Source organism: Rhinolophus ferrumequinum, chromosome 22 (assembly GCF_004115265.2).
Source record: "Rhinolophus ferrumequinum isolate MPI-CBG mRhiFer1 chromosome 22, mRhiFer1_v1.p, whole genome shotgun sequence".
Classification (NCBI taxonomy): domain Eukaryota; kingdom Metazoa; phylum Chordata; class Mammalia; order Chiroptera; family Rhinolophidae; genus Rhinolophus; species Rhinolophus ferrumequinum.
Window position 1 is genome coordinate 51,341,645 of NC_046305.1, and position 11,806 is coordinate 51,353,450.

The window sequence follows — 11,806 nt, forward strand, 5'->3', positions numbered from 1 at the left end:
GGAGGTCACTAGATTTATTAGTGACTCTGAAGCCAAGGGGACCGAGCTGAAAAGGTCAGAGGCAGGAAGCAGGCACTGTGTTAAGACAGAAGCCTCAGCTGTCTGTACAACAGAAGAGCGTGAATTCCCTTCGGAAAAGAGCCAGAGAAGCGAGTGTGGACAAGGGCCTGGATAGGCAGTCAGGTAGAGATCACATCTGAATATAAACATGCTTCCCCACACACCTGTCACGGGGGTGTCGCTTTGGGGTCTTTCTGCTCCTGGGACGAGGCACTTTGAAGCACGTGCCCCTTTAAGTCTTTATTACCCTGTGCTGCAGTGTCTGCCTCTCCCCGGACCAGGTGAAGACCCTCCTTTTGGCTTCTACTGCCCTTGATGACACTCACTTTCGAGGTGAAAAGAGGAATTTTATCTTCTGCTCTGGCATGGCGGGAGCTGGGACCCCTTCCTCCTTTGGACACAGCACCATCTTCCTGACCTTGGGCAAACACCACCCCCTTCTCAGCCTCTCCCACTGGCCCTGGCCTGTCTGACTCCCCAGAGGCCCATGTCTCCCGTGGTAACCTTGAGGCCTGGGCAGAGTCCACGGCAGCTGCTGCCTTGTCAGGGGTACAATGCCTTTCCCTACTTCCACCTGATTTCTTTCGAGGGCGTCCCCGTTTTCTTTTGGCATCACTTCCTGTATCCTCTATATCCTGCTTTGCTGCTTTAGCGGGTGGGTCTTGCCCATTGGCCTCACTCACAGGTACTTCAGCTGTCCTCTTGACACCCTTGTCATGGGGTCCCGGGTCACCGCCCACGCCTACCTCCCTGTTCTCTGTGCCCAGCAGCTGAGTGAGCCCCGCAGGTGGAGCTTGCCCAGGTCCGGGTCCAGGCAGAGCAGGAACAGTTGGTAAGATCATATTAATGATGGGCACAGCTGCCTGGGGTCCCCCAGCCCTCGTGGGCAGAGGCAGCGTGGCCAATTTCAGAGCGCCTGGAGAAAGCTTGGGGGCCAGGATGGATGGAGAGACGTGGATTGGCGGAATAAGCGAGCGAGGGGCGCGGGGCAGGAGCAGAGGCAGCCGGGCCACCAGGGCGTTAACCTGCGGGTTACTGGCTGCAGGGGCCGGGCTCTCTACTACACTCTTCTTCCGCTCTGCACGTGCTGGGGGGCCAGCCCCAGCCCGGGCTTCCAGCTCCTGAGGAGGCTGAGAGGTAAACAGAGGACACAGTGAATGGGAAGACTGGACACTGGAGGTGAAAAAGTCCGGCACCCGCGGGCGAAGGGTACGTTGAGCCCACAGCCCAGGGCTGCAAGGTCAGGGGCACTGACTTCCTTACCTGGGTTGGTCTCTCTGGTTTCTTGTGGGCTCCACCCTCTAGGTTCTCTACACCATTCTTGGATTTAGAGGACCGTTCCCGAGGGACATGTTCATCCTCTTCTGCGTAAGTGTCAGAAAAGGTAATAAGGGGAGGAGGAAACAGGATGGAGAAATGGGGTGATTCTGACTGACTGACTGGTAGAGGCAGGGAAAGAAAGTGGTCTAGGAGCAGAAGGCAAATCCAAGCTCCTCTCTCCTCCTACGGGTGGGGGGCCTTTGAAGTTGAAGCCTGAGGGTTTCTCGGACAGAAGAGAGGGTCCACCCACCAGCAAGCCCCATGGCCTTGAGCACGTGGGCGTGTGAAGATCGGGCAGAGATGAGATGCTGCTGGAGAAGGAAGCGGGCGACCTCAACGATGGAGCTGAAGGACCGTTTCAGGATTCGCTCTGCCCAGTCACAGGTCAGGGCACAGGCTGCCTCGACCAGTTCATCCCGAGGTGCTGGGGTTACTTCTGGGCCCATTTCTGGCTGCAGTGAGGAAGGACGTCCCCCATCACACTCCAAACCAAAGGACCCCCGGCCCCTCTCAAACACCCATGTTGACCACAGGAAGACCAGACGGGGGGGTGGCAGGAGCCTGTACCATCCCATCCCAGAAACCCACCAATTCCCTTCGTCCTCTGCCCCAGCCGTAGGGTGGGCACAGGGCATATCCTATATACCCAGAAGCTATATGCAGAATGACCTAGGCTGTGTCAGCCCTCAAAACATGTCCCACAGACCTGGGACTTCTACCTTGGAGAGAAGAGTGCAATCAGAGGGTTGTTTTGTTACTTACACTCTCAGAGCCCTTCAGGTCAAGGCCAGGCAAGGGTGGCATAGATACCAAGGTCTTTCTTCGTATGCCACTGTAGCAATATCTGATGCAAGTTAAGGAGCAGCCTACACATGGGGTTTCCAAGCCTCTTAGGAAGTTTAGGCTGTTTCTAGTCCTGGCTCTCCACATCCACAAGTTTTCCCCCCCATGTCCTCCAGCCCCAACCTCTCCAGTCAAGGATACTTGGACTGGCCCCGGCCACCAAGCCTTCGGGCCTTGATGTCAGGGAAGATCTCTCGGATGATTTTGCCAAAGTTGGCTGTGCTGAGTGGGCGGCAACAGGCAAGGCTCTCACAGTACTTCCTGGGTGAGTGGGGGGCAGAGTGGGAAGATACACAGAGGAGGTCATGGGTGGGTTCAGAGGGCCCCTGGGGATCACGCTGGGGAAAGTCTTTAAGAACTCAGGCTCTGTCACGGCAGGGAGCTCTCCAGGGGCAAGGGGGTAGTCCCATGCCCACCAACCCACCCTCTCACCCTCCGTGCACCTACCGATAGGCATCGTAAACACTTTGCTTTGGCAGACAGGTGTCAGTATGCTCTTCTAGGTGGTTCCGGATCCACCTGTAGGCGTACATGTACTCCTCATTGCTGAGTGTACTGGGCTCTGAGCTGCAAGAGAAGTGACAGAAGCAGCACTGAGATCCCAACAGTGGTCCTGCTTCTATCCAGACTACCACTTCAGTACTGCTGACTCCGCTGACATCTGAAAGTCCAGCGCCAAACCTACCTTTTGTCTCCAGTACTGGGCCCTGAGGGGAGCTGAAGGTAGAGATACAGCTTGTCATTGTCTGAGAATTTCTGTACATCTTGCTGAGGAAGGAAGAACAGAGGCAGGAGAAACAATAAAGCCAAGAAAGATGCATAGTAGGACCTGCTGATCTTTACCAAAAAGCTTTAGCTGACTTAGAGACTGTCAGACTGAAAAAGGACCTTAGAAGGATTTGAGGCTGGGTGCTCACTGTGCTCTTAGGGGCCCTTATGGGCTGCCATGGTGACAGGGGGAGCAGAGGGGATCAGAGGTCACAGAGACACAGAGATGCTCAAGGTCATATTGGTAGCAAGTTGCAAAGCCAACTGTCGTCTGACAGGGTAGACACCACTGCCTCTCCCAGAAAAACCTTTCAATTATTCAAATCCTCACCATCCTCATCCCCCACCCACGCCATCTCTCTGTTGCCCTCTTCCCCAAAATACTCACCAGGATTCCCTCTACTTTGTTCTGCACGGCCTTACTGTGGAGGAGAGAAGAAAGCTGGAGGTCAGACACAAGATTCCCCCCTCCTGGTCTGATTACTCAGGACTGAAATGCCAACCAGGTGCTCCTGAACTGCTACCCTGGCAGTGGCAAGACTCTCCCCCTGGTCAGATGCACTTGCCTGGGGAGAGGCAGTCCATCTACAGAGGAAGTGAGGGGCTACAGGGATCGATGCCCAGGTCTGGAACAAGACTTGGAGATGATGGTGAGTACTTACGAAATGGTACCTCGGAGCCTCTGGAGAAGGGTGGTAGGCTCCCCGGCCTCAGCACTCCCTGAGGGGGCCCTCCCCCCGGTCTTTGGGCTCTTAGCATCAGGTTCATCTTCTGCCATCCCGGCATGAGGGCTAGAGTTGACAGGAAACAGGATAAGATTTAACTTTCCTTCCTCCAGAGACCCCGGGGCACTCTTCATCTCTCTACCCAGAAAGATGGAGAAACAGAAAGAAAGCCTCCAAATTTCTCCAGTGGTCTTTTTCTCACCAACTGCCTTGTCCAAAAATTAGAAATTATTCCATTCTCTCTCTCTCTCTCTCTCTCTCTCTCTCTCTATATATATATATATATATATATATATATATATATCCCAAAAAATCTTTGCCATCTCCACTCTATCTGCCCCACCTTTCTGCAGTCTGTCTCCTAAATGTGGAAAACTGTAAAGGAAGAGCTAGAGGGATTGGGGATCCATGTTCCAAAGAAATGTTCGTTTCTGCCTCTGACCCCCATACTGCCCTCTTCTCCCTCAAAAACCACCACCACCACCACAAAACAAAGTTCTCTAATTCTCTAATATACTCCTCACCACTGAATTTGCCTGGGAGGTCAGAAAGGATACGAACAGATTCTGCCCTTCCAGGCTTGGAAAACACTGGGCCCAAGTTCTCATTGCTTAATCTCGCCACGGCTTCCCCCGCCGCTCCCCCTCCCCACGTCGCCGGCCCCTACGTCATCTCCCTCAACATCCCATCCTGATGCGCGCCCCCACCTCCCGCCCTTCCCCCTCCATTCAATCCCGGGTTGCTGCAGAGTAGGGGGTTCAGGGTAGCAGAACTCCAGGGCTGAGCGTAGGAAACCCGGTGGGGGGAACGAGGTCCCAGATTCGGGGCACGTGCACATGGGTGAAGAAGCTGTTGAAAATACAGCTAAAATCTTTTTCTGCTCTCCTCCCAACTCATATTGCCCCCTCCCTACCTTTGAACAGTCGCCTTCCCACACAAGCAACAATAAAGGTAAGGGAGAAAGAGAAACTACCTCGTAGCCACCTTCACTCCAGCCCAGCCCCACGGTCCTGGCCCAGCGGGCTCGTGCGTTGCTTTATTTTCTTTTTCCTGAATGGCTGGAACAGCCCCGATCTGCCTAGATACTCGCACGGCCTGCTCTATCATTGGTCGTTGATGCCACCCGGAGACCGAAGGAGCGGGGCTCACACCAGCGGCAGCTGAAGTCTGCCTGGTAACAGAATCTGATTGGTCAATAGGGGAGGGAAAATCCAAAGTTGGTCTTATTTGAGTCAAGAGGGGGAAGTCCGGGTTAGGTTTCGGTTAAAACTGGGGTCGGTTGGGACTGCCGGTCCCAAGAGGTTCTTCTCTTAAAGGGACCGCAGGACGAAAGACCCGGAGCTTGACTCCCTCTGGTGCTTTCTTTCCTTTTGCTCTCTCGTTTCGTATTTCAGTTTTGCTTTCGGTCGTCAGAGCTTCTGGAAGAAAAGAATCAATGGATGATAAAATATCTAAAAAATTATGGATAGTAGTGATGGAAGTTCGCTATAAGCTCATATAACCCTCTTTTGCTGAAAAACAAGTTGAACCATTCCTCTTCCCACCCTCATATGCATACAGGCACTCAAACCTGCAAACGGACTCTGTCCTCATTAATGGAGGCCTGGAAACCTCAACAAGCTGTAATAAATAAGATGCATTGTAAGCCAAAATGCTGTTAGTTTGCCGTGTGTAGTTTATTTCCTTCCAAAGAGTTGCTAATGCATTTGCACCCCCATAGTTCTGCACTCAGTGAACACTAGAATTTTTCATTGACTCCCCCAAAGGGTGCTGGATGCCCACACGAATTTTTCACTCTCAGAGCACTTTGTACTGAATAGATCATGGGTTCTACACCCTCTTACCAGTAATTAAGGCTTTTTAAGGTCATGAATCAGATGAAAGCAATGAATTGTGAAAATTAATAAAGGAAATCTCAACTAAAATTGGAGTCAGGAAGGTCTCTAGAGGGAGCTCTCACACCCTGTCACTTTTCTCAGTTACCTCAACCTGGAAGAGACTACCTTGTCATCTCCTACAGAAAGGTGTTCCTACTTTACTACCCTGTAGGAGGAAGGGAGGTTTTCTTCTTGCCCACTAACAAGCCCAGCCAGTGGGAAAAAAAAGAGCAGCTCAGCCAATGAGAACCCGTTGTTATCCTCAACTCTTACTTTCCTCCAATGAACTTCCACTTTTATTTTCTAATGAGTCCTTGCCCCATCCTCCTTCCTATAAAAGACTTCCATTTTTTATAACTCTGCTGAGTATCTCTTTTTTTCCTAGGTGATTTTCTAGGTGAGATGCTGCTATTTCAGGAATTGTTTCATAAAGCCAATTAGATTTACTCAGCTGAATTTTGTTTTTTAACAAGAACCTTCTGCCATGAAAATGCACATACAGACCAAGTTTTGCATCTAATTTCAGAGGTCGTGGACTAACAACATTTTGAATGGGTATATTTTGTTTTGCCCAGCAGATATGTTGCGCCCACAACTATATTTGCAGCCCTGACTTCTAATGTGTTCTCCAGTCTCATCAATGTGCTTTTGTAAAGAGAACGGCAGTGCTACCTGGTTGATCTCATCACCTTTACCATTATAGCCTTCACTTCCCTACTACCAGCAGTTTCTGTGGGTACTGGCAGAATTGCAGAGTTGGGGGAATAAGGATATACTGGCAAGAAGGTTTTCTTTTTTCTTTATTTTATTTTTTATTTTTTTAATTAAAATTTATTGGGATGACAATTGTTAGTAAAGTTATGTAGATTTCAAGAAGGTTTTCTAATAACAGCTAAAATCTATTCAGTGTTTACTGTGTGTCAGACACCATACTAAATGCTAAACACCTCATTTTGAACACTGTTCCAGGCTGCACGTATACATATTTGTAGATGCTAATGTTACAAGAGAACAGACCCTTCTCAGCGCGGTGTCCAGGTTCTTGGTGTCTCGGGCAGAGTATTGAATGAGACACAGAAATACAGTGGTGAAAGGGCAGTTTATTAGGAGCGAAAGTGCACTCCAAAGGGATAGGAGCAACACCAAACAATACTGTGGCTCAAGAGGCGTCTACTGGTGTGGACTTGGAGTTTTTATTTCCTTCTCTTCTAGAATGGGCTACTCCTCTCTGGGTGTTGGGTCTTTTGATTGACACTTATGATTGACAGAAGACTACTACCTCATCTTTTTATTTATTTATTATTTTATTGGACCCTAGAGAAAGACCACATTTTTTTTTTTTTTAAGATTTTTATTGGGGAAGGGGAACAGGCCTTTTTTTTTTTAAAAAAGATTTTATTGGGGAAGGGGAACAGGACTTTATTGGGAAACAGTGTGTACTTCCAGCACTTTTTTCCAAGTCACGTTGTTGTCCTTTCAATCTTAGTTGTGGAGGGTGCCGTTCAGCTTCAAGTTGTTGTCCTTTCAGTCTTAGTTGTGGAGGGCACAGCTCAGCTCCAGGTCCAGTTGCCATTGCTAGTTGCAGGGGGCGCAGCCCACCATCCCTTGCGGGAGTCGAACAGGCAACCTTGTGGTTGAGAGCCTACTGGCCATGTGGGAATCGAACTGGCAGCCTTTGGAGTTAGGAACATGGAGCTCCAACCGCCTGAACCACCAGGCCGGCCCCAGAACAGGACTTTTTGGGGAACAGTGTGTACTTCTGGGTCTTTTCCAAGTCAAGTTGTTGTCCTTTCAATCTTAGTTGTGGAGGGCGCAGCTCAGCTCCAGGTCCAGTTGCCATTGTTAGTTGCAGGGGGCGCAGCCCACCATCCCTTGCGGGAATCAAACCAGCAACCTTGTGGTTGAGAGCCCTCGCTCCAACCAACTGAGCCATCTGGCCACCGGGAGGTGAGCAGCAGCTCATTGACTTCATTCTACTTGCAGAGGGTGCAGCTCGCTGGCCCATGTGGGAATCGAACTGACATCCCCGTTGCCGAGAGCTCACGCTCTAACCAACTGAGCCACCGGTCAGCCCTACCTCATCTTTTCAGATTGTGCATGTTCCTTCCCAGAATTCAGTCTGTTGTAATGATAGTAATGAACTTCCGGGCATATGCATGATATTATAATGATGGTATAATGAGGCTAAGGTGAGATGAAGGTTGTTGTAACCTTTACTGTGCAGGTGTGAGTGACCAGTCTAACCTAGTTAAGTACTTTGTGTCTTCCAGTGTCTTCACAGTGGTTAATGGTTATGGTAGATAAGGGGAAAATATGGGCGTAGAGGGCAGGTTTCTGGGCGGTCACTCTTCGTAGGCCGTTTTGAACGTTCAGGAATACTTGGAGACCCAATTTCTGTCTCTTACCTGCCTGCCTTATTTCCCCCTGAGAGGCGTGATCCCCGTAAATCTCTATGGGAAGTTGAGGGACAGGAGGTCTCTTCTTCTGTATCTGCTTCCTGCTGAATGTGGTCGTTGTCCCTACCTATTGGGGATTCACGGAACTCTCGCCCTATCTGATCTTTGATAAGAGGGAGGGGTCTCAAGATCTGCCTGGAAGACTGCGTTGACCTCTTTGGTCGGGATGTACTGGAAGCCTTTCTTGGGCATCAGTTGTATCCTGATGGCCCCTAGATAAGGAGAGATAGATTTTAGTTAATAGATTAAAAGCTCTGGCCCAAGGAGCAGGACTCAAAGCTACTGACGCATGGTGACTACGTGATGGAAAGTCCGTTCAGCTGCATGGAGCCTGTAGCGTTTTCCTCTGGTTTAACTGGTCATTCAGGTGTTGTTCTTCACCCAGGAGCTGGGCCCAGAATAGCCTGGAAAGAATGCTGGGCCACAATGCTTATAATCAACACACATAAATCAAAAGCTTCTGGGTAATTATCTGAAGCAGAGGGTAGGAGACATCCTATGATTCAGGCTAGGAATAATCTTTTGTTTAAGATTAAGAATTTGATTTAAAAGTGATTAGGACCAAGGATTAGGGAGCTAAGAAACTAGGGAAAAGGAGACTTAAAATTCCTATAGTGAGGGGGCTCTCCTGTATCACTAATATACAAGTATGGGTATAAACTGATGGAAAGATACTCCAAACATCACTGTTTGGCCCAAAGGGGAATATAGAGCACTTTGATTAGAAAGGGAGTTTGGGGTAAATTATGTTAGCTTAGGAATTTGCAGGTGGCAGGACATAATTAGAAGCTTTAGCAAACGGAGAAAAAGTATTATAGTTATGAAAAGGAGATTATTTTGACAGCATTATAGAAAGGCGAGGTTGAGTGGGTGAAAAGGCTGGAGATGGGAAAAACAGACAACTATTCATTTATGCCAGGTGTTGTGCTAAGAGCTGGGTATACAATGCTGAGCCAGGTATGATAGTCCTTGCCCTAAAGGTAATAATAAAAAAGGCCTGATAAACATCATTAAAATAACAGCAAATATTTATATAGAGCTTTCTATGTGATGAGGATTGTTCAAAGGGTCTCAGAGATGTTACCTTTTAATCTCATAGCAACTCTATCAGATAGGTATTATGGTTATCTCCATTTTACAGATGAGGAGATGGAGGCATTGAAAGGTTAATAATTTGCCCAACATTGAATAATAAATGATGGAGCCAGGAGCTGAACCTAGGCTATCAGGATTCAGAATTTGCTCTTAGAAAATATTATATGTTGCCTACTAATATTGGGAGTGAATTTCTGAAACCAACACAAGAATGCAAACCATAAAGGAAAATATTGATAAATTTAGCTACATTAATATAAAAAGCTTAAATTTATTTTTAAAACCACTATAAAAAGGATGCAAAGTCAAACTACAAATTGGGAGGAGATATTTTCAAGACATATAACTGACCAAGGATTACTATCTGGAATTTATAAAGATCACCTAAAAATAAAGAAATGAATAACCACATAGAAAAACAGGCAGAGAAAATTCACAGGAATTTCACAAAATAAGCAGAAATGGCTCATAAACATATGAAAAATTGTTCACTGTTTATAGTAATCAATTTGCATTTGCAAATTAAAACCACAATAAGAAACAATTTCATACCCACTGAACAGGCAAAAATTTAACAGTCTGGCAGCACTGAGAGCTCTCATCCAAGCTTAGGGGAGTGTAATTTGGTGTGACCATTTTGGAAAAGAGTGTGGTATTATTTGGTAATGTTGAATATGTGAATATCTTATAATTCAGCAACCCTACTCCTAGACGTATGCCATGAAGAAAGAGACAAGATTTATTATCTCACTGCTTGCAATAGCAAAACACTGGGACAACCCAAATGTCCATCTACAGTAGAATGATAACTTGTGGTATATTCATGACAGATGTCACAGAGCAGTGGAAATGAATGAGCCACGGCTATATGCATGCACATGGATGAACTTCAGAAACAGTGAAAGAACAAAAAACAGAAGAAAACGTAAAGTGCAATGCAATTGAAAATATTTGACATAAAAAACTGAACAATGTAACGTTCCAATATTTTGTGTTGTCAATATTTTCTATTTTAGCTCTTCTGAGAAGTAGGTAGTGATATCAGACGGTCTTAATTTGCATTTCCTTAATGGTTTATGATGTTGATAATCTCTTCATGTAATCATTTACCATCTGTATATCCTCTTTGGTGAAATGTGAGTTCATGTCTTTTGCCTATTTTCTAATTGGAATGTTTGGGTTTTTACTGTTCAGATTTGAGAGTTTTTTTATGTATTCTGGATACAAATCCTTTGTCAGATATGTCATTTGTCCTATAGATATAACCCCTGTCTTCAATAATTTCCTTGCTTTCTGGTATTGACAGTGCTCGAGGTTTATCTCGTTGAATGGATAGTTAAGCTTCTAGAAATATATAGAAATGATGAACTGTATAATCCTTTTGCTTCTGAAGAAGTTTGGTTATTGAAACACGGGGCAGACACCTAGGAGAGAAACTTCTGGTAAGACCCAGTGAATCCCAAGGCCCCTGTAACTCCTGAATCATCCCAAGCACCTCCTTTATAATCTTTTATTCATTCACGCACACTCTGTGCTGATGTCCCAGCTGGGTGCTGTGAATAAGCTGGGAGGTTCGATTCCATGTGACATATGTTCGCGCTGAGTTAAGAGCAGGAGGCCCCTAACCTGGAGAGGACAGGGAAGGAGGCTTTGCAAAGGCTGTGACAACCTGGTCCAGATGCCAGGTAAAGCAGGAGGAGGGAATTAGGGTTCAAGTTGAGGAAGAGGGTTCAGGAGCATGATCAAAAGACCTCAAAGGGAAAGAAAGTGTGATTAGTTCTTGGCGGGGACCAGGCCACCTTGGGGGTTCTAGGCGGCGCCAATGTTTAAAACAAACAGACCTTTGAGGAAAACAGGTAAGAAGGTTGGTTAATGCCTGTATGCTGCCTGATCTTACCTTGGGTAGAGAATAAAGGAGTCAATAGAATTACCACTTGGTTGCTGTCTCAGGTTCCTGAACATTCCATCTCGTACCTTTTATGAAGAATTAAAGAGTAGCACAGGGAAAGGAGACATTTCTAACTTGGGCCAAGTTCTGAAACACTGTCCAGGCGAGGAGACAAGTGTGCCAGGGCCTGGTCTGTTGGCTGGGTTCATGTTGATGTCAGCCCTCCTGCATGGTGATGTTCCTGTCACCCAGGTAGGAGGTGACACACCTAACCTCCCACAACTGTGAGTCTCACTGGCAGTGGAAATAGATTACACTGTCTGCTTCAGGGGTGTAGGGTGTCTCCTGTGTGTGAGGGGCCCATGACACCGTCCTGGGGTGGTGGGATTTTAGGTTCCCTAAAAGAAAGCGCGGATTAAAAAAACAAAAGTTTAGAAACAGCAATTGACATTCTCTGTGCCCAGGTGTCCTGTGACAACCGCATGGAAAATCTTGAGGTTCTGTCTGGCCATAAAAGTGAGATTTCGGCCCCATTAGCAACGTGTTGGAATCACTGGTGTGAACTAGGCTCCGTAACCCCAAGTCCTCTTGAGGACTTTCCCCGTGCAAGACACAAAGGGTCAGCAGAAGAGGGGCCACAGGCCCCAGCCCCCAAAGACAAGGTGACCTAAGGAACAGGTCCACCAGTTTATTTCGCGATGAAATAATTTCCAAGAGCTCACGTAAAACAGAACAGTGTACACGCGACAGTTGTCAGTGTAAAACAGAACAACA

The 11,806-nt window shown here is 47.3% G+C and overlaps 1 protein-coding gene across 3 annotated transcripts; it reads right to left on the reverse strand.

Annotated features, from left to right (window-relative positions):
* On the reverse strand, positions 1–4,823 carry RFX5 (regulatory factor X5). 3 transcript variants are annotated; one of them, XM_033093177.1, is made up of 10 exons: positions 4,690–4,823; positions 3,654–3,782; positions 3,380–3,413; positions 2,909–2,991; positions 2,671–2,790; positions 2,365–2,484; positions 2,143–2,224; positions 1,631–1,832; positions 1,324–1,424; positions 1–1,190 (listed from the first exon to the last, which is right to left on the reverse strand). In XM_033093177.1, exons 1-10 carry the CDS (start codon positions 4,821–4,823, stop codon positions 228–230), a joined length of 1,968 nt encoding a protein of 655 aa, XP_032949068.1. In that variant the 3' UTR covers positions 1–227. The 3 variants fall into 3 exon arrangements, with proteins under 3 accessions (XP_032949068.1, XP_032949069.1, XP_032949070.1); XM_033093178.1 differs by having other exon boundaries at positions 4,630–4,716; XM_033093179.1 differs by lacking the exon at positions 4,690–4,823 and adding an exon at positions 4,241–4,351.
* Positions 4,824–11,806: the final 6,983 nt, after the last annotated feature.

Coding starts and splice junctions, on each gene's coding strand:
- RFX5 (XM_033093177.1), bottom strand. CDS start 4,823: ATGATAGAGCAGGCCGTGCGAGTATCTAGGCAGATCGGGGCTGTTCCA. Junction 3,783..4,689: donor GGAGTGAAGGTGGCTACGAG/GTAGTTTCTCTT, acceptor TGTCAACTCTAG/CCCTCATGCCGGGATGGCAG. Junction 2,791..2,908: donor CCCAGTACTGGAGACAAAAG/GTAGGTTTGGCG, acceptor CTTCTCTTGCAG/CTCAGAGCCCAGTACACTCA.